The 22,962-nt window shown below is 31.8% G+C and overlaps 2 protein-coding genes across 3 annotated transcripts in view; both read right to left on the reverse strand.

Annotated features, from left to right (window-relative positions):
• The window catches only part of LOC122271277 (putative inorganic phosphate cotransporter), a gene marked incomplete in the record, with an annotated part of 32,147 nt that extends 30,944 nt beyond the window's left edge, over nt 1–1,203 (reverse strand). Inside the window, 1 exon segment of the mRNA XM_071181633.1 lies at nt 1,029–1,203. Coding sequence (XP_071037734.1) covers nt 1,029–1,177 — 149 coding nt within the window.
• Nucleotides 1,204–7,971: 6,768 nt separating this feature from the next.
• LOC107437296 (putative inorganic phosphate cotransporter) overlaps nt 7,972–22,962 on the reverse strand; it is a 64,762-nt gene continuing 49,771 nt past the window's right edge. For both annotated transcript variants that reach the window (XM_071181984.1, XM_071181983.1), the window contains exons 7-10: nt 22,734–22,866; nt 17,246–17,401; nt 14,306–14,391; nt 7,972–9,893 (exon numbers count right to left, since the gene is read on the reverse strand). In XM_071181984.1, the coding sequence (XP_071038085.1) occupies nt 9,660–9,893; nt 14,306–14,391; nt 17,246–17,401; nt 22,734–22,866 (609 nt within the window). In that variant the 3' untranslated portion in view covers nt 7,972–9,659. The remainder of the gene's footprint in view (nt 9,894–14,305; nt 14,392–17,245; nt 17,402–22,733; nt 22,867–22,962) is intronic.

A 22,962-nucleotide genomic window follows, 5' to 3' on the forward strand; every position in this document is an offset into this window, starting at 1 on the left:
AATAATAATAATAATAATAAACAAGTTTCAGAGAACGCTGATTCGATAATGATTCTAAAGCAATCCACATGCCATTCACGTTGATTAATTTACTTGTAAAAACTAATTAAATATTAAGAAAAGGTGGTAAAATCTTAAACAGAATTGTTTTAATTTTTTTTGTCCCAATTGACTAATGTTAAACAAATACAAATAAAAAAAAATCATTTTGAAGCATTTCTTCCGAACAGAATGATGAAAGTCATTACCTCAAGTACCTCCATTAAGGTAGCAAAGAGTTTACTTCGTCTGATGATTCAAGGTTCTGTATTGAACTGGAATGTAAACTGAATGGTTAGATTTCACGGGTATTATGGTTCAACATTGAATCGACTTTTTTGAGTGTAAGTAGTTCGGTATTAAAACCGGTATCAAAGTTCGATATTACTCCGGTATGGAAACTGAATGCTTAGATTGCACCTGTATTATGGCTCTACGATGAGTCGAATTTTTTTTGAGAGTAAATAGTTCTGTATTACACCGATATCAAAGTTTGGTATTACACCAGTATCACAGTTCGGTATTACTCCGGTATGAAAACTGAATGCTTAGATTGTGGCTCAACGATGTTCGATGTGTCTTGTGTCTCCAATGTGTCCTGTATTGTGGCTCAACGATGAATCGAATTTTTTTGAGAGTAAATAGTTCTGTATTACACCAATATCAAAGTTTGGTATTACACCAATATCAAAGTTCGGTATTACACCGGTATGGAAACTGAATGCTTAGATTGCACCTGTATTGTGGTTCAACGTTGAACAGAACTTGAGTGTAAGTAGTTCGGTATTACACAGGTATGTAAATTGAATGCTTAGATTAGCTTGAGCATTATGGTTAAACGTTGAGAGTAAGTAAACTGGATGAAAATTGAAGAGATTGTAGAATCTGGAAAAAAGCTGTTTTGAGTACCAGCTTTTTAAACTATAATATTGAATTTACATAATTAAGTATTAGTTTACATATTTACTTCTTTTACTGTCCGATTGGACACAGATGCTAAAAGTTCTTTGCAGGTTGTTCCTTTCTCTGTTACGTTGGTTACTTTAAACTCTCCGACAGGTTTTTTCACCATCATCACGAGGGCAATATTCAAGTTCACTTTTAATACAGTGACGTTGACCACACAATAGAAACACATGATAGCAATTACATAACGAGTTTGAACTTCTAAGCAGAGGAAAAAGATAAACAAAAATAAAATTTATATTCGTTTTATGCACACACTATACTCTACAAGAAAAAGATCTTCCAAATGATTCCTTTTTCGAATCTACAGTGTTCGCCAGCCCATCCTTAATGGTTTCGTGAATGTATTAAAGTTTCTCCCCGTAGTCTTATTATGCTGAATTCAAGTCACATGGGAATGAAACTCGTACAAAATCGCCATCTTGAGCCGAGGTGGCTCATGGGATAGATCATTCGCCTTCCAATGAGGTAAACTTGATTCGAATCCCAGCCGCCGACTAGCACCGACCTCAGTGATGACTTAAAGCATCCTCCGTGGCTGACATATCATGGGTTAGAGTTCCCTTGCAGTCGGACTGACAGAGGGAGGTTTTCGTGGCTTTACTGTTCATGTAACGCGAATGCGGGTTAGTTCCATCAAAGAGTCCACAGCAATCTAACTTATCTAACATACTAACTAACGAGCATATCTAACTTATTTGTCTCTCTTAAAGACCAGATAATTCTTCACGTCAAGATTGTCTGTATAGTTTAAAATCACCGGATTGCTTCAAGTGTAAGGCACTTAAACAATGGCTTTTTTATTTTCCTTGGCGAAAAAGCTTCGAAAAACAGAAAAAACAAGTATACGACTAAATGATAGTAGATGAAATTTTAAAATTTGCCTCGGATTATCGCCAGGTTGGGTGATGTTGTTTCATTTGCGGCAAACCACACAGAAATATCTTAATGAGAGAAGTTGATTTTTTTTTTTACTCCAAAAATCGCGCACCTCCATTTTTTCGAAATTCCCTTGCTTTATTTTTTATATAAAATGCATTTTATATGGATTACAACTCTTTTATGCTTTACGTTTTATTTTTGGTGATATTTTAATTGGCAAGAGACTGCATGTAAACAGAACGCAATTTTTGCCATAAATTCCAATTTTTACCATTAAGGACACTTTTATATGTATTTTTTACCTAGTACTCTAATTTTGAGCCGTGATGGCTCAGGGGATAGAGCGTTCGCCATCCAACGAGCAGAACCGGGTTCGAATCCCAGTGATGTCTGGTCGATACGAATTCCACTTCCGGTTAGCACAGACCACAGTGCTGACTTAAAATATCCTCAGTGATAGTGGAATATCCTCATGGATTAGAGTCCTCTTACTGTTAGGCTAACCGATGGAGGTTTTCGTTGTTCTCCTCTCCATGTAATGCAAATGCTTCTCTAGTTTTATCAAAAAGTACTCCACGAAGGCGAATTTCTCCCATTACTTGATCCAGGAGTTTCCTTGTTTTTTGGATTGAGTTCAAAATTACAAGTTTACGGAGTTGAACATTAGCAGTCGCAAACCCAAATAATTAGGTTAGCTGTTCAACGACGGTTGTAAAATAAAATAAAATACCCTAATTTTTACCTAGTTGACAACTTTTTGCTTTTTTAATGGAAGAATTTTCGTTATGGTAACAAAATGTATTCTTTATTGCTCTACTTTAGTTAAATAATTATGTCATAAAATGATTTTTGGTATTAGTCTACAATCCTCCTACTCTTTTTTGGCGATTTGCAAATAAACAAATATGTATGTAAGTAAACCAAGAATCAATCACATAATGGTAAGCAAAAGTTGCAGTAACCCGAAGAAGAAAGTATATCATGGTAACCAGAAATGGGATTTTAGCAAAACTCAATGAAAATTATCGCCAAACCAAAATGGCCCCCGATTTTACTCTAGAACCAGATTGCTTTACTTTAAAAATGAAGTTCCTAAATGATAAATGATAGGGGATATTTCCATATTGTGATCTGTCGCTCCAACTACAATCGCCAAGGTGCCAAACAGATTTTAAAATGGCAAATTAAAAAAAAAAAATCTAAATATTTGCCCGGGGGTGGCTACGAGTTATCCGTTTCGAGTTGGTCCTTTTCTGTGATGTTTTCTTCTAGTTTCTGCCCGGAAGTTTGGCAATTATTTTGACACAGATCACGATAACAAAATGAAACTCGAATCTGTACGTAAAAGCTCATAGTTACGTAATAAATGTGTTAAGTGCAAGGTAAATAAAAAAATAGTGCTAACTTATATTGCTCTTGCACTACCACTGTAAATTTTATAATATAAATCCACGAAACAGCTGGAAGCTATGCAAAATTTCAGAACACTTTAGTTTGAGCTTAGCTCGAGTAATGGGTCGAACTTTGATTAGTTAGTATTAATAGAAGCTAAAAAATATTCATAATTGAAAAATTACATAAATAAGTAAATCTATATTTGATAATATAACTGCAACAATAGTTACTGCATTTCAAAATCTTAAAACCCTTTTCTTTGGCCGTATCTTCGTCCATATTTTCTTTATTTATCAAACAAGTATCTTACACTTTCTCACACAAAGTTCTCATTCAGATGATGTTTTAAATCATGCTCATATCAGCTTTGAAAATTTTAACTTTTGAGAGTAAAATCTCATTGTCTCTTTTTCATAGCACGGATTAATAGGATAACTGTAAGTGACGTAGGTGTCTCAATCCTGATTGGTTGTTGAAACGCGGCATTTGCTTTCGTTAGCAACTGTTCTTTCCATTCTATTTTAACACGTTCACTCCGGGAAAAGTGAAAATACTGGTGCGGGAAAAGAGAAAATACTGGTAGAAGAACTATTTCAATATTAGATAATATACAGGAGGAGTTTAGCTATTCTCATTAATAGCAATTCACTGTAAGGAAATTTATCACAGCGAAGAAGAAATTCATTATAAAAATTGCAACCGTTAAAAACAATTGGTAGTTATGGATTTTTATTATTCCCGGAAAAAAACTAAAAAATGAAATTTATTGTTACTAGTTTTTACTCCGGTGCGCTGCTAAGATGTGACAATCTAGCGTGACCCATCGGTGGGTCACCCCGGCGTGAAAGTGTTAAGTAAGCTAAGCCCGTCAAGTGTCAATTCTCTTAAGTGACATACTCTATTTTCTTTCACAAAGATTTCGATTTTTTTTCACTGAATATTTCCTACTTAATACAAAGACAGACATGAAGCAACGTAGAACATAAACAAACTAATTATGCATCGAAGTTGCCAGGTACACAAAACAAAAATATATCACAGTTACAATAAATTGCTTAAACAAATAATAAATCTAAGTTAAGTAAAAGGCGTAAGAGAAATAATTATATTTTAACAAATTCGATGTGCGATAAGGCGTAGTATTTTAATACTTCACGTTAGTTAATATTCTAACTCATGTGGACAGACTTAGCTCGATTTTAACACGCCATCTTGTTTATAAATGATCATCTGGCGCTGAGATCATAGGTCATATGCATGGATTAGAGCCCCTGGTCTGGATCTCAATGATCTTCCTCTTCACGAAGTGCAAATTGGGTACTTGCAACTCGAGAAGAACTGAAGTGATTATGCTTACCCTTGTGACATTAGTCAGATTTAATTGGATGCCTGAAAGCGACATCACGTTCGTGTGTCGAATCTGATTGGCTTATGAATAGACAAATGCCATGATTTGCTTATGATGACATCACTTGCAAGTATTAAATTCTTAAACCAGCTGAATATGCTCTTTGGTCACAATCCTTAAAAATCATATATTCTTCCGAATGAAGTAAAAAGAAATGTATCGTTAAATTGATTTTGTATTTATTATGATCTCGTTCATTGGCAGCCGCAATAAAAATATCCTTGTGTAATTTACTATTTTAAGGTGTAATTACTTTGGCAGGATTTAATTTTGATTAAATCTGTCTTATGCCCTATTTAGGGAATATGTCATTTTTTTTTTACAAGAGTAAGATATTATCATATCTGGTTAAGATTCTTTGCAGAGATGCCAACTTGCTCCAGGCAGCGGATAAATATTTCCGAGTGGTAGTTTTTAAGGTATGATTCTTAATTTAGCAAATTCCATTTATAGGGTTTTTACTCACCACTACTTTCAATTATTCAAAGACCAATAAGAGGCGTCACTTTGTCGCAGTTAAGCCACCACACGGTTTTTTATAAGTAGTCTGCGCAGACTATTTAAAAGTGAACCGGTCGTGCGCATGAATTCAAATTCTATTTATAAAGGTACTTGAGAGTAATGTTTCATATATATTTCAGAATTGAATCTGTAGTGGTAGACAAGTAAATAAGACAAACCAATCATATTCAAAAATTAAACAAATTTTCGACATATATTTGCTACCACTTTCTTATTTTTACTAGATTTTTTATTAAAGGACTCGTTCATTAGCTGATTTACCTTCGTAGTGGTCTGATCGGACTATCTATGAAAAACCGTGTGGAGGCTTTCAGTTGTAGGAGGCGGTGGTTAAGCTGCGCAAAGGGCCGCCTCAGACGCCCAGATCCACTACAACGAACAAACAAGCGAAAGTTAAGCCGTGCAGAAATTTAAAAATACACAACCTCAACTCGAAAACTGCAAATTTTACCTTCTACCTCCATAACGTTTCTTTAAAATAGTCTGTACTATCCGGAGCGGTGTATGTAGTGGTAGTTATATAAGATTTGAATAAGTAATTGTAGGCAGGAATTATTTTAAATATTCAAATAGTTAATAAGTTTAATAATTACTGCAGGAAATTTCATTGATTAATTTCAAATGTTTATATTATTTGTGTAGTGGTTGTAAAAATCATTTTATATCAACTTTATTAACCCTTTCGATGGCCATTGGAAGTTTACTTACCACCACTTTTTATTTAGGTTTCCATTTGTTAATAACTTCAGCTTTCTTGAAGTGCGTTTAAATAAAATTGGTAACCATTTGCTAGTTTAAAAAAAAACGTACAAAAGTTATAAAATTCATAATTCCTTTTGAAGTTTGTAGCATTTATGAAATTTATTTTTATAAATAAAGAAAAATAAAAGTCAATAAGTTCCTAATAGGTCGTGTTAAATATATTTACCACCAAAAAAATGGCATTTTTATAAACTAAAGGAGTTTTTTTTTCTTAAATCAATTACTGTTCTTAAAACAATTTCAATTCCAAAAATACTTTAATTTACCTTTACTAGAAGTAAATGGCTCATTAAAGTGTTAAACTACGGTAAAAAGATAGACGTATACAATTAGTTGCTGCTATATATTAGAGCCCCTGAATTAGAATCTCATAGTATAGGAGCCTTACTATATATCAGAGAAGCCAACTCCTCCGCTTTTTGAAAAAGGCTTAATAAATTGGTAATTAATTAAATAGTAAAACTAGCAGAATAAGGATAAATGCGTTTACTTTTCAAATGCGTTTTTTTTGGAGTGCAACCACAAGATGAATATAAAGTTGCATTTCATCTGTTGCTTTAATTTTCGATATACAGGTATAGTGGTGGAAAAATTATTTGAAATGAAATATACTAAACTAAAATTAACTTATATTTCAATACCACTAAAAAAATTATTATTTTTTTTTTACAAAGCGGAGAAAGTTGGCATCTCAAATATATACAGAAATAAACATGAAGAAATATCCAGCGAAAATCAGGAGGCTGCCAAGAACTATGCCAATTGCAAAATATTTTATCGAGTAATAAATAAATATAAACTTAAGTTTTTATAATGCTTTTTTGGCAATTTTGCCAATATTTTAAAAACCTCTTAGAGAGAGCTGGAACAAAGTGGCGTTCTATTGGTAGTAATGTGGAAAATAATTTTAAATCAAATTTACAAAACGAAGAATCGTATAAAACATTAACTTGCTACTACAATAAGCAGAGCCAGATTAGGCGAACGCGGGGCCCTACGCCATTCAAATTTTTGGGGACCTCAGAATAAATTTTTTTCTCGTATATTTTTTATTTATTGAAATATAAAAGTATTTATATGTCTTTTCATTTAAGAAAGCATATTTGAAATTAAAATAAATAATAATGAATTAAATTTTACTTTATTTTATTAAATTAGAACTAAAAAATAATCATAACATTTAAAAAAAATATGAAAAATCATTGTTTTTCTTAATTTTTTAAAATTTATTTTCAAAAAAATCCATTTTAAGGGTTCTCCTAATCATTGGGGTCCCCAGGCCAAGGCCTAGTCTGGCCTAGAGGGTAATCCAGCCCTGACAATAAGAAATTTTCCCAAAAAATGTGGAAAGTTGGTAATTCTAATATTTTAGAAAATTAAATGTTATTAGATAATATTAGATTATATTTTTATTTTGAAATTAAGTGGTTCATTAGAGGGAAATAGTTTAGTTTCTATAACTTCCACTTTTAACGCTTAGTCACTTTTCTCATGTCTGCAAAAGATTGACTGCCATCTAGTAGGCAAGTAATGGGTTAATTCAGCTGTCAGCCATCTACGGCTTCTGATTTTTATGCAGAACTGTCTTTTATAAAAAAATTATTCTAGGGGCAGCTAAGTAAGTGTTTTAATGTTTTATATTTTACTCATTTTAACTTATTCTTTTACACCGCAACATATAAACAATTTAAAAGTTCATATGCAATTCCACATATCTCTTTGTGGTGCAGCTTTTAAAATGTTAGCAATATTACCGAAAGTTCCGAAAGCTTCAGTTTTTAAATGTTGACCACCCTATAAAATACGTTAAAAAAGAGCAGTAGTTGGCAGGCATGCTCATGTATAGTAGTAACTAAAATCATTGCGAATTAAATTGTATTAATTACAAATATAATGGTAAATCATAAAGGTTATTGTACTTAGTAAAAATCTCCTCCAATTCCGCAGGAAGTTGTTTAGAATGCGTTGATAATGGTGACTTAAAAAAAGGAAAGAGATTTCTATTTAAAAAAAGTTTATTGGTTTCACAAACTATGACCATGTTTACAGATTTCAAAAATAGAAAACATTTTTGAATTTGATGCGAACAAGAAAATGAATAAAGAAATAAAAATCACAGAGAAACTGAAGACATTATATAACTACAAAATTTTAACAAAATGAAGACATTGACATTTAATACAACTCTAAAAAATTCAAATTGCATTGACAATATTTTAAAATTGGATTCAGGGCTGTAGTGGCAAATATTATTATTATAAATATTATAAATATTATTGCTTTTTGAAGGCTCCGTCGTAATATGAAATGATGTTTTTTTTGCGAATAATATGCTATTTTTATTACTGCTGTGAGTTTGTAACCATAACTGATTACTGTTTATTCAAATTTAACCTCTCTAAAGGCAGCGCTGCGCTGTCCACCCTTATTGTGAAAATGGCACAAAACGTCAATATGGGGAAAAGTCACAGTTACGTGAAAATGAAAAGCGTTTTTTGATCTAATTTTTTAATATTTGAAAATTTACTCCTTCGCTGCATTAACAAGGCTCATAAAAATTTGCAAAAATTGAGAATACGGCAGAGATTTTGATAATTTTCATCTAGATGGAAAAATGTCGCAAAATTGTTGATTTTAAAGAAAGTTTAATAACTTTTAAAATATTTAAGTCATTTGTCTGTTCTAAAGTTCAGATAATTTTTCACAGCAAGATCATACATATAATTTAAAATCATTGCATTGCTTCAAGAGTAAGGCACTTATTCAATGGCTTTTTTTATTTTCCTTGCCGCAAGAGTTTCGAAAAACATCGTTAATCAGTGTGGTAAGATTTTTAGTAGGATTCACACAGGCCTTAAAAAATTTAATAGTGACTGTAATTTTACGTTAATGTTTGAAGACATTTTTTTATGACATTACTTTAAAATTTTGACAATTAAAAGTGTCAGGATTTGTTCCAGATTTCTCTTAAAAATACATTAAAACAGCGATACTTGATTCTTTATATTAATTAATTACACATTCCTTTGAATTACACCACTAGCTTCAGTTCATACTTTGTTTTTATTTTTTTCTAATCAAAACATATTATTATAAAATTATAAAAACTTTGATTAATAAAAATTTGCAAATAAATACCTTGTTTGATTTTAAAAGCCAGATGGGTAAACTTTCCCCATCCCATTTCTAATAATGTATTCTTATAAAAAATATGGGTTATTACTTTACTGCCTAAATCACTTCAATTTGTTATTTCCTGTAAGCAATGGTTTAATACTACACTGCCCAAATCCCTTTGATTTATTATTTGTTTCTTTTAAGTAATCTGTGGAGTAAGCTATTCAACAGCCAATCTCTAATAATGTTACCTTTAGAAAAGAGATGGTTTATTACTACACAGTCCAATTCTCTTTAATTTGCCATTTGTTTCATGAAAGCAACCTGAGGCCATTTATCTGCCCATCTTTTCCATATCAGTCCTAATCCAAATGGTCTATAATTCTAAACAGCATTGGAGACATTACCAGAATGAGAAATAATATTTACATAAAAGTCATTTTTCCCAAAAATGCGGATATAAATGCGTAGCGTTTCCAGCTCCTCCTATTTTCATATGATATGAATTTATTAAAATCCATGCAATGTTTCTGATGCTATCAGTTGAGATAGTTGCGTTCGTAAAATCTCATACAGTAAAACTCATCCTCCTGAAGCGGAAAACTTCTCTTTGTTCCTCGCTGAAGGGTTGATCGGTCTGATGAGAGGCAATGCTTCTGTTATCTCCATTGGTGTCTGATTTATCACCGGTCGTTTTCCATTCTTGCAACTCTGCAGAACAAAGGAAGTTAAATATTGTTCCACCAAAGAAAAAGATGGCGAAGGCTGTTATGAACACATATCCCCAGTTTTGAAGAGTACTCTGAAAAGAAAAAGACATTTTAAACATCAGTTTATGAAACTTTTTTGTATTCCTCTCCGTCCTATTAACTTCCATCGTCAATATAAGAGGACGCTATAACCCAAGAGAAACTTTTCATAACAAATTCTTTTCCAACTCTATTGGTAATTTGAAGTTTAAAGTATAGAGAAAAGCGTGTTCACGTGAACCTCAGGTCTGCCAACTACTACGCTTTTTGAAAAACTTTACATAGAGTGGTAGACATTTAAAACTCAAAAATTTCAGAATTTTTGGTAAATTTGCCAACATTTTAAAAGCCTCATCACGAAAGAGATCGAAAAAAAGGGGATAGTTACATATGAATTTTTAAATCATTTATATCTGGTGGCGGGAAAATAAGTTTAAATGAATAAAAAATTATATATTAAAATATAAACTTCGCTACCACTCGAACAATTTTTTGCAAAAGGGGCAGAGAGTTGGTCGCTCTGGAATCCAGATTAAACCATGAAGTTTCGGATGCTGAAAAAATGTTTTCGAAATATCAGAAGTAAACAAATTGGTGCAGAAAATGTAAATAAATGCATGATTAATCTTGTGAACGCAATTGCATACCTGCCAACTCTTCCGGAAGATTTTATTTTCGTATTTAAAGTGGTAGTAAATATACACTATTTTTTCTTTTTTAAACTTAATTTTTAAATGATTTTGATCACCACTATTCTTACAAAAATGAAGCATATATATTAATATGCGTTACTATCATGGTTGTCAACTTAATTTTTCTCAAATGCAACGTATTTGTTTGCTTAAAATTGAAGTTTTAATTCCATTTTAATACCACTAGGAAAAATGATAATGGAAGGGATTAAAAGTTAGCAGGTATGCAATGAGTTAGCAATCCTGCAATTACTTATTAAAATTTCGATACCTAAAAAAATTATTTTCAGCATTTGAAACTTCATTGTTTACGTAAGGTATTCTTGAACTCACTATTTTTAAAATTTTATATTTTGAATTACTTATGCAAGTGTGAAAGAAATTGTTTCATTAATGATTACTCCCGTGGTATATCGTTCTTCTTACCTAGGTTGATACTGCGCAAGTGTAAAGTAATTAGTGATCGGAGCACGTGGAGTGTTGATCTTTGTCGGAGCTAATAGAGTCTAGTGGACTGTAACGTTTGGTAATTTTTTATTGAATGAGAAAAGAATGTTAGAAAGCTACGCTTGGCGCATTACAATCTCGCCAATGAGGGCGCGGACATCCCGGCCCCCATTGAAATATTCTGACATTTGAATGTTTCAATAATCATAAAAATAACAATAATAGAAATAATAATAAAAATACAAATTTAAGCAATATTAATACAGTTATTTTTTCACATTTTGAATTCAACATATAAATTTAAGTATTGTTAACAATTGGTAATACAGCAATATTTGAAATGCTTCTTTTGAAAATTCCATGAGGTGTGCGTACGAAAACCACACGGACATTATCATCCTTACCGGTGATAATTTCAGAAATTCGTCCTATAACCCATTTACATATAGGTAAATTGCTTTCTTTTACCAGAACCATCATACCTGGTTTTACATTTTGTTTTTGAAACAACCATTTTGATCTTTGTTGTAAATGACTGAGATAAGAGTTACACCAATTTTTCCAAATTGTTTGAACAATTTTTTGAGTTTTCTGCCATCGGTTAAGCAAATTTTCTTTAAAATCAATCAAATTTTGCTNCCAGTTTTGAAGAGTACTCTGAAAAGAAAAAGACATTTTAAACATCAGTTTATGAAACTTTTTTGTATTCCTCTCCGTCCTATTAACTTCCATCGTCAATATAAGAGGACGCTATAACCCAAGAGAAACTTTTCATAACAAATTCTTTTCCAACTCTATTGGTAATTTGAAGTTTAAAGTATAGAGAAAAGCGTGTTCACGTGAACCTCAGGTCTGCCAACTACTACGCTTTTTGAAAAACTTTACATAGAGTGGTAGACATTTAAAACTCAAAAATTTCAGAATTTTTGGTAAATTTGCCAACATTTTAAAAGCCTCATCACGAAAGAGATCGAAAAAAAGGGGATAGTTACATATGAATTTTTAAATCATTTATATCTGGTGGCGGGAAAATAAGTTTAAATGAATAAAAAATTATATATTAAACTATAAACTTCGCTACCACTCGAACAATTTTACAATTTTTTACAAAAAGCGCAGAGAGTTGGCCGCTCTGGAGTCATACTACAACTTCAAAGATATATAGGATCTCCCAGAATACAACAAAACAGAATCGATGAATCGGTTAGTGGCGCTTCGCGCCAAACGCCGAGATAACCCCAGCATCCAGCCGCTCTGGATTCCAGATTAAACCATAAAGTTTCGGATGCTGAAAAAATGTTTTCAAAATATCAAAAGTAAACAAATTGGCGCAAAAAATGTAAAAAAATGCATGTTTAATCTTGTTTGCGCAATGAGTTAGCAATCCTGCAATTATTTATTAAAATTTTGATACTTAAAAAATATATTTTCAGCATTTGAAACTTCATTGTTTACGTAAGGTATTCTTGAATTCACTATTTTTAAAATTTTATATTTTGAATTACTTATGCAAGTGTGAAAGAAATTGTTTCATTAATTATTTCTCCAGTGGTATATTGTTCTTCTTACCTAGATTGATACTGCGCAAGTGTAAAGTAATTACAGGTCGGAGCATGTGGAGTGTTGATCTTGTCTAAGTGGAAGAAAAGCCTTTGCACTCCGATGTCTTTTCCGAAGTGGCATCTACAGTCATCAGTCAAATATTAAAAGTTTTTTATACTTCAATTATTAGTGACCACAACAATTTAAAAATTATATAAAAATACCGTATTGTGTATACTAATTGATTTAGAGCTTACATTAGATCAAACAGCATTTTGAAGGACTCGGAGTGCAAAGGGTTAAGTCAAAGCTGCCAACTTTCAATGCCTTTTATAAAAAATTATACTAGTGGTATCTAAGTTTATATATTAATGTATTATTTTTTATTCATTTGAACTTATTTTGCACACATATTAATGCTTTAAAATTATCTATACAACGCCACTTTGTACCAGTTATTTAGAGCTAAAGCGTTTAAAATTAGAGCAAAGTTACAAAAATTAATGACTCTTAAATGTCTACCACTCTATAAAATATTTTGCAAAAAGCGTAGTAGTTGGTAGGCTTGGGTTAAGTACATCAAGGTGTTGTTGGAGTTTTTTTTATGATCACACCATGATAACGAATATCAAGGCCATTCAATTACAAGGTGAATTAAATTTACTTGTTCAGACAAGCATAGTGTCAGTTTGGGTTGTCGATGAAATTCGGTATACACGTTATAAAAACAACGAGAAAAAGAACTTGCAATTAATATTGTACACGTTTAGAACCGTAAATGGCGTTTATTATACGTGAAAATGGACGTTAATGTAATTGTAAACAATAAAAGAGTTTTGGATTTTAGCTTATAAGGCAATCTGCGAACAAAGTATTGAAAAAGATTGCTAAATTTTAACAGATAGGGCTAAGAAAGTTGACTACAAGGAATAAAATAAAGATGGTTCTCAATTAAAACTGAATTACGAGCAAGCATAATGTGTTGCTGCATGCCACAGTTGAACTCGTTGCAACCTCTCAAAAGTAAGCCCTATAGAGGGTTATTAAAAGTTTTCTTTTCTTATTTTTGGTTTAACCTATGCCTATGTGATTTGGTTACCTAAGTATCGGCCCCGTCAGGGACCCTAACTCATTCATCTGAGTGGGGTAGTAGTGTATGCAGCTAGAGCTCTATTCAGTGGGGGGTTTTTGGTTTAACCTTCTCTTATAGATAGATATAGTGAAATTAATATGAGGTTTACCTGGTATTGTTTATTGAAATTACATACATTTGCAGGCTCGTTTGCTCAATTTTAGGCTTATAAACTTTTGTCAAGTGGAAGGACAGTTAGAACAATTTAAAGAAGGAAATCACAACGAATACAACCATGGTTACGACGGGATTCGAATCCGTCACCTTCACGCTTCCCACTGCGTTTGAAGGGCGATATTGCTGTGGGAGATCCCTGTACTGGGAAATTTTGTTCACAAAAGTTCAAAAAAGTACTTGTATAAAAAATGTGGTAGGGAATTTACACTTAAATCTATGAATACAAAATGGCACAACCAAATAAGGCTCAAAATAAAGTATAAATACATATTCAAACTTGAAACAAACTTATCTGTCCTATGACTTTGGTAGACCTAATATATATTTTCAAGGGTAAATGCCCTATCACTTTTTTATTATTTAAAGTTCCCTTTGAAACACTAAAAAATAGGGTGTGTGCTTTCACGGACACTGCAATTATATAGAATAACTAAAATTGACCACAGAGTATTAAAGAATGATTAATATTTCTTACTCCATCTTTTATGATGTATCCAGTGAACATAGGAACTAAAAACCCAGCTGTGTTTGCCACAGTATTTGTTACAGCCATCAGAGTACCTAAAAACATTTAAAAACAATACTCATTGTACAAATGTGACACAACTCTCCACTTTTGCATAGTTATCAACAAATCTCGCGGGAAATGTACAAACTATAGTAATCTTGCTATGGAAGTGTGACTCTTTCCTCCGATGTAATTTTTCAACATTTAGGCATAATTTATGCATAATTAGTAATCTTATTATATAAATTATATATAGCAATCGTGCAATGTAAGTGTGGTTTTTTTTACCCACGTAATTTTCCAACAATTTGGTAAATATTTATAATTATACTAGGAGGCTTCGCCAACTGCTCGCTGGCACTCGCCATCCCCCTAAACTGCTTTCGCAGTTCATTTCGGATTGCTTCGCAATCCAATGCTCGCTCATTGGATACGTTCTTAACGTCTAGCTTTTGCATACTGTTTTGAATACTGAAGTTCCGAAAACTTTTCACTGTAGAAAATTCTAAACCTGTACATTTCAATGTTAATTTGAAATTGCAAACAGTTCACATAATTTGTTTAATCACACTATTCTAAATTTCAGTTGGTGAGAAAAGTAACTGTTGTAAATTTTGTTTCAAAGTCTTTCCCACCAGAGGGCTAAAGCCATGTGTTGTAAAACAATATGAAATAGTAGTCTGCCACTGAACGCCGGATGTAAAGCATCGGCTTCGATGAAGATAATTTTGTATTTTTAATTCTCTGAAGGGCGCCCCCCTAATAATAGGGAATTTGTAAAATAAATGTATATATTTTTGATTGTTGATGAAGCCCATCATTTTGTGTTTTCATCAGTGTTCAGAAGCAGAACAACTATAAGTTTTTTATTTTATCACAAAAATATAAAATGTATAAAAAACAAAGAAAAGAGTAAGAAAATGAGTATAGTCATAGAAAAAGTTAAAATTATAATATAGTATTTGTCAGTTAAAATAAAACTTTTTGTTTAAGTCATTGCTAACAATTCAAATTTCTCCGAGGCAATTCTAAAGTATAAATTAAGGTAGTATTGTTAAGTTGAAACACAATATTTTTAGTTTTGATGTCAACAATACAATTCAATTTTTCACAAAAACGATTGTTTCCATTGTTAAGTTCAATGTCAACAATTCAAATTTTTCTGAGGCAACTCTTAACCTCTAAATATTATTTTTTTTATGTACACATTTCTAAATGTCAGTATTCAACCACAAAACAACTTAAAGTCCTCAAATTTAGCATGAAGTTGTAAAATGTAATGAAAGAGGGTCATAGCAATAATGAAAGTAGAAGTAAAGTTAGTACTGTAAAATTAAAACAATATTTTTAATCAATGAGCCAAGTTCTTCAAGAAGCAGTTGTAGAAGTAGGTTGTTTATTTAAAACTTTTTATAGAATTTCTTTAAAAACACAATTGTTAATTTGGGCATTTGGCGATACAACACTTATAGAATTGAAGGATTTGTTACGTCAAGCGCTCAGGTATCATAATTTTGATCTAGTTGCGCTTCTATGTCATTTTGATTTATGTTGCTAAGTTAACTTTCAAAAAATTCTATGGCTGGCAACAGCATTTTTATTTTTTAAGTTGTTTATTTTTATTTATTTTAGAATTCGTTCTTTTTTTAGCGAAATGTTTTTTAACCTAACAGAATTCTTTGCCGACTGTTCTCTGTATATATGAAGAAAATAAAGTAAATATTTAAGTGTTGTGAAAAGAATCTTATTTAGTTGTACAAAGTACTTTAAAAATGAAAACTGTTGCCACCAGCGGAAAGGAAATACAGCCAAAATTTGGGAGCCACGTAAGAGAATTATATATATTAGATTATAACTAATATCATATCTTATCAGAAATTTAATTAATCACATTTGGATATTTTTGAGTCTATGATTGATTTATTGAACTACTGTGGCTAGTAGGACTTGACAGGACGGGGGTGGGGTAGGACTTGTCCTTCTGATTTAGATTAGCTGTAAACCAGGTGTAACATAAACATAGAGTCAACCATTGATGTTTTTAGAAAAAGATCCTTCACAGTAATGTTGGAGCAATCCAGGATTTGCTACTGATGGTCTGTTACACCTTGAGCATGGAGTAAAAGTTTTCATTCCATTTTCAAATATCATGCTATTGAATGATCAGTTCAAGTAAAGAAAGTTTACAAGAGATGTTTCAAAAGAACTCATAATTCAAAAGTTCACCTGCAGATTTGTTGGCATACCAATGACAAGCTGGGGCCTTGGCGCTGTTCTAGTTTCTTTCTCAAAATGAAAAAGTTGGAAACAAATTGGAAACATTTTCAGAAAGAGGTGCCATTAGTCTCTTTAGTTCCAGATAGGGTTTTGGCACCGGTTATCGTCAAGGCGTCAGCCCTTTCATTTCTTGGAGTTTCAACAAGTCATGGGATCCTCTGGAAAACTAGATCTGATTCCTTATGAAAACCAATCATAAAGCAGATTATTCTTTTAAGGACTATGTCAGGACTGGTGAAACATTTGTTAAGGAGTAGGATTGCTGTTTGGAAATTAATGTAAAAAATTATTTTAAAGGGGTTAGTGTTAGTGAGACCTTTTAGTATTGCATGTGCAGCAATCAGTTCGCTCTGAAAACTGGCAAGTGTAAAGTGCTTTTTTTATTTTGATCTTAGTACTATTAATATCTAGTATAATGACACCACTGCCTGGTGACCCATCCTCAAACAGACTTCTATCTAGAAAGATTTTTATTTTTGAATCATTGTTTGAAGCCTTAGGATTAAATTACTAATTTGATGAAAACATTGCCTCTAAAAATGCTTAAAAATTACTGTCTACAATATTCTCAAAACAACAACTACAACATTTTGCATACTCGCAGTCCGATATAAGTTCAAATAAACTCACCAGCAAACTCTGGACTCATATCAACATGAGTTACATTGAATCCAGAATAGATAAATCCATTGAAGCCCAAAGCTAGACAGAGAAGAATGATGATTGTTGTGGGAGAACATCCAACAAAAGCCACAAGCAGGAGACAGGCTCCTGGACCGTAGAAACCTAATTGGAGAGGCGAAAAAAGTTGATGTTAAATTTGATTTACCACCATCATACTAGAACGATTTACACACACACACATACATACATACATATACATATACACACACACACACACACACACACACACAGACACACACACACACATATATATATATATTATACCAGCCTTCTTTTCCAGAAGATTTTATTCTTATATTCAATGTAGTGGCAAAATTTTCATAATCAGATTTTATTCTTTTTTAAATAAATGCGGTTTAAAAAGATTGTGGTTACCAATACATGTATATAATTTAGACACATATATATAATAGGCTTAGTAGAAACTTGAAAATGTAATTAATGGTCTGCTTAATTTTAATGAGACGAACTTATAATGTGAATTAAAGTGGCATTTTAAATTAGTAAAAGTTCTGAATGTGATATTACCAACTTTTATCGCACCGCGATATCTATATTAATCTGATATTGTACAAGGGTAGTATGATATATTGCACTCTTCGAGCAAAAGGTTTAAGTTTGCCAAAACAATCTTGTCTCAATTTAATTGTCTTTCCCTTTACTACTAAGAAAACACTTTTTTAAAGTGTATAAAAGTTGGTAGACATTTTTGCTTGTGATACTTGGTTTAGTAAATTCGATGTATAGGTTTTTAATACATTATTTTCTTTTAAATAATTCAAATGTTTATTTAAAACGTCGTTTAGAGCCTTTTAAAAATTGGCAAAATTAACCAAAAATCAGCAAATTTTAGTTAATAGTTCTGAGCTATTTTTTTAAATTATTAGATAGAAATCGGATCAGCTGTCATCGCTAGATTATCGTTTGAGAGCGCTGCGTTGCCACAGGTGACTAAAAACTCAAAAAGAGGAGATTAATAAAATCCAAAATTTTATTAAAAGAGATTAAAATTAGAAACTTTTTCCAACATGTGTTTTTCAATTTGTTGTAGAAATAGAATGCAAATAGAATAGAAAGCACGAACATTGTACCAACGAAGACACCTCAGTACTTATGTGATAATTGCCGACTCAAAGAGTGAATTAAAATGAAGTTAGTAGTTCATCAGAGATTAACACGTTGAGCGCCGAGCAGCCATCGGTGGCTGACACTGGACTTTCCATTCAGGCCACGTCAACCACCGGTGACTGACTCAGAAATTACATTTAGGCCGCTTCAACCACCGGTGACTGACACTGAAATTACATTTAGACTGCGTCTGCCACCGGTGGCTGACACTGAAATTACATTTAGACTGTGTCTGCCACCGCTTGCTGACACTGACCTTTCACAAAGGCAGCGAAAAACAGCTGGCTGACAGCGTATAACATGATATACAATTATAAAATTTACACTCTTTTATGGAATTGCAGAAAATGTATTCAAAATTTACTTAATTATTGCGATTCTTAGTTTAAGAAATTCAATTAAGTAGATTTTTATCCACCACTATTTTTAAACAGTTCGTAGGCATATATAATTCACCACTTTTTTCTGTTATGTCATGATTCCAATGCCATAAGTCTCAGTCGCCCTAGGGCATAACACAGATCAGAGGTCTAGTGCCCGCTTGCGCGGGCAGGTACCTTGCCAAAATTACACGATCCAGTCTGTTATGTCATGCTAAACCTTTCATAAACTAGCAAAATCTGTGTATATTTGCAAATTTAGTTTGTAGTTGTTTACCGTGTAAAATTAGGGTGGCATTCAATGTGTAAATGAAAAAAATATGAGACGTGAAAAGAGAAGAAGAAAAGGACAACACAAACATAAATGCTAACAACAAAGTTAGATTAGTATTACAGGCTTGCCAACTTTCTACGTTTTTTGTAAGCATTTATTCTAGCGTTAGCTATGTTTATATTTTAATGCATTACTTTTTATTCATTTAAGCTTATTTTCTTTACAGCTAGCTATAATAATCAGGTGCCCAGTTCTACCAGTCCAACTTCTCTGTGCTGAGACTTTTAAAATGTTGGAGAAATCACCAAAAATTCTGAAAGTTTTGGTTTTTAAATGTCTACCATTCTATGGTTTATTTTGAAAAAAAAAGAGAAGAAGTTGGCTGGCCTGGCAATATTACAAAAGTGAGTCAAAAAGGGAAAATAATAACAATAGATAAATCGTTTTGCCACCTCATGCAGGTAGATGTTAATTGTGATAAGAACGTCAATACGCGTGATTATTTAAGGCACATGCATACAGAATTTTGAAGACGGCACCAATCGCATACCTGCCAACTTTCAATCGCTTCCATTATGATTTTCCCCAGTGGTATCAAAATGGAATTTAAATTTCAATTTTACGCAAAAGAATATGTTGTTTTTGAAAAAGCTTAAACTGAGAACTACGATAGTACCGCATATAAATATAGGTGCTTAATTTTTTTTAAGAATAGTGGTGATCAAAATGCTTTAAATATTAAGTTTATAAAAGAAAAAATAATATATATTTACCACAACTTTAAATATAAAAATACAATTTTACGCCAAATGCGTAAAAGTTGGCAGTTATGCAATCGACACATCTGCTTATGTATAGACGTGTATTAAAATGTCACGGACATTAATTTTGTTGAATGACAGAGATATATATTTTAAAATGGTAGTTTATGAATTGTGATTCTTGNATGATATACAACTATAAAATTTACACTCTTTTATGGAATTGCAGAAAATGTATTCAAAATTTACTTAATTATTGCGATTCTTGGTTTAATAAATTCAATTAAGTAGATTTTTATCCACCACTATTTTTAAACAGTACGTAGGCATATATAATTCACCACTTTTTTCTGTTATGTTATGCTACACCTTTTTAAAAGCAAGCAAAAATATTCGAATATTTGCAAAATTTACTTTGTAGTTATTTACCGTTTTTTTAAAATTATTTTGGTGTGTCCGGAGCAGTTGGCATCTCTGGTATGATATGTAGATTTCAATTTAAATATGAATAATTTGAAATGTAACTTATAGTGATAGTTACAATTGATTGAAGAGTTTATAAATAAATAATATTAATTTCGCTGTCCTTGACTTCCCTGATAGTGTGTTTTAACTTTAACACATTAAATAAGGATTAGACTTCCTTAAATTTAATTTATATGCATGCTGATGTGCTCGTTTATTTATATCTTGAATTTCTATATAAATTCAAAAATTACTAAATATAAAAAATGAAAAGTTTTTGAATAGGAAAAATAAAAAAAAATTCATATTGTAATCTCACTACCACTGGGAAAAATCATTTCCGAAAAGAGTTCGCAAGAGAGAAACTATTTCCAAAGTGCGTAATTATTGCTCATATGTAATTCTTTGCACAAGTTTCACTACTATTGAACTAATTTTCACCTTTATTTCAAATTAAATGCGTTATTTTTTGCATACTTTTTAAATCGAAGTTTGAGATTTGGAGTTGAAAAGCATTAGGAATAATGGGACATGAGTATGTAATGTATAAATTGAAATAAAAATGGAATACAAATTTTGAAATAAAATAAACTTAAAAGTTTTAATTTTTCTACCAGTAATGTTTGAAATAAATTTTAATATAGATTTAAAAACTACAACGGTTAGTCGAAACACAAGAAGTGAACTTGAAAATTAATTGAGTGTTTACTTCACATTAAAATGTGTTAGTAGATACAGTGATAAAAATAAAAGTTTACATCCAACCTCTAGAGGACCTAGCCTGAGATAAACATTTAATAAAGTCTCTTTAGAATTATCCTTTATTTTAAGATAAACTAATTTATATAATTTTCCGAAATCTGATCATTTTCCAACAACACCGATTGAAATTCGGCGGTTATTTTCATATTTCATATACATAGAAGCTAAAAAATTAGCTTGGTACAAAAAAATCAGTAATAAAAGTAATGTTAATATAAAAAAGTACTTATTATTAAAAAAGAATATTTAAAACGAAAGTTAAGTAAAAAAAGCATTTCAAACAAAAGAACTGCAAATGAAAAAAACTTAGAAATTCCATGAGGTTTTTCTAATTATAATTATAGAAAAAGTAAAAAAAAAAAGATTTTTTGAATACGAAGAATCCTTTTTTTTTAGTATTCTCATCATTCTATTTGAATAGATTCTTTGGCAATACTTAAAAAGGTGACTAAAAAGGGAAGAACTAATAAACAATATTACGGCTAAACATCACAAAATATAGTTTCTTATGCAAATTATTTTTAACTCGAGAACCGATGAAATCCGCTGGCATGATGGCATGTTAAAGTTACAGCTATTTGGCTTAGTTCAGTAGCATGTTAACATGTTGAATGCCATGGGGATCACCGGTGACCGGCACTGAGTTTGTTCGTAGCTCCACGGAGGTCACCGGTGATCGGTACTGAGTTTGTTCGTAGCTCCACGGGGGTCACCGGCGAAGCCAAGATTATTAGAAACAACATAATTCGAGTAAATTTTTAATCTTTTTATATTATTATCGTTACGAAAGTGGTTTGAGGAAAATAATGCAATATAGAACACACAAAAATAGTGTTATTTATATACTCAGAGATGCCAACTTGCTCCGGACAGCAAATAAATATTTTCGAGTGGTAGTTTATTAATTGTTATTCTTAGTTTAATAAATTCAATTTAGTAGATTTTTATCCATCACTATTTCTAAACAATTTGTAGGCTCATATAATTCACTAATGTTTTTCAGATGAGTCTTGCTAAACCTCTTAAAAAATGTTTTTCAGATGAGTCTTGCTAAACCTGTTAAAAAACTAGCAAAATTTGTCAAATAAAATTTGCAAATATTGTACGTAGGTATTTACCGTTTAGCCAGACGGGCAAGCCATGTAAAATTAGCATGGCATTCAACGTGTTTAAAAAACATCTGTGTAGGCTATGCCGGGCAAATGAATACCGGGCAATGACCCTGAACCTTAAAAAACATCACTGTAGGGTATACCGGGCAGTGGCACTTAACTAGACATTGTATATATTTCAAACATTCACCAAAGTGACTATGTCATTGTCAACATTCACCACTTTCGGTCATTCACAGTAACACATGCCCTGATTGAGGTCGCAGTTGCTAATGTGTTGCTAGATTAAAATTTATAACAAAGATTTGCTGTTAGCAAGGGGTTAAGGGTTAATCAGTAAGAAAACTTCTTATAATCAAACTAGAGTTTAAATGCTTGGTAGTCCGTGAGGAGCTAAAAATTGGCCACCTTTGCAATTCAATGTATTCAATTTCAATGCTGACAAGAGATTAATAAACAAGACTCAAAAATATAAAATAGTCTTAATAAATAAAGATTCCGTTGTTTAAAGTGGAAAAAGCAACCACCAGCCTTTGTTAGTGAAATACTTACCAATGGAATTGACGACTTTTCGAATACTGGTGATACCGAAACGTCCTTTCTGCCGAAGTTTATCAGCAACAATGCTTGCAATAAAAGCCATAATAGCACTCATTATCTGGGGAAGAGCTGACAACAAGCCATTCTGGAAAATAAAAATTCATTATTTCATGCAAAATCGAAATTAATTTCACTTAGCTTAGAACAATCACAAGCCAGCCAATTACTACGCTTTTTGAAA

Source organism: Parasteatoda tepidariorum, chromosome 6 (genome assembly GCF_043381705.1).
Source record: "Parasteatoda tepidariorum isolate YZ-2023 chromosome 6, CAS_Ptep_4.0, whole genome shotgun sequence".
Taxonomy (NCBI): Eukaryota; Metazoa; Arthropoda; class Arachnida; order Araneae; family Theridiidae; genus Parasteatoda; species Parasteatoda tepidariorum.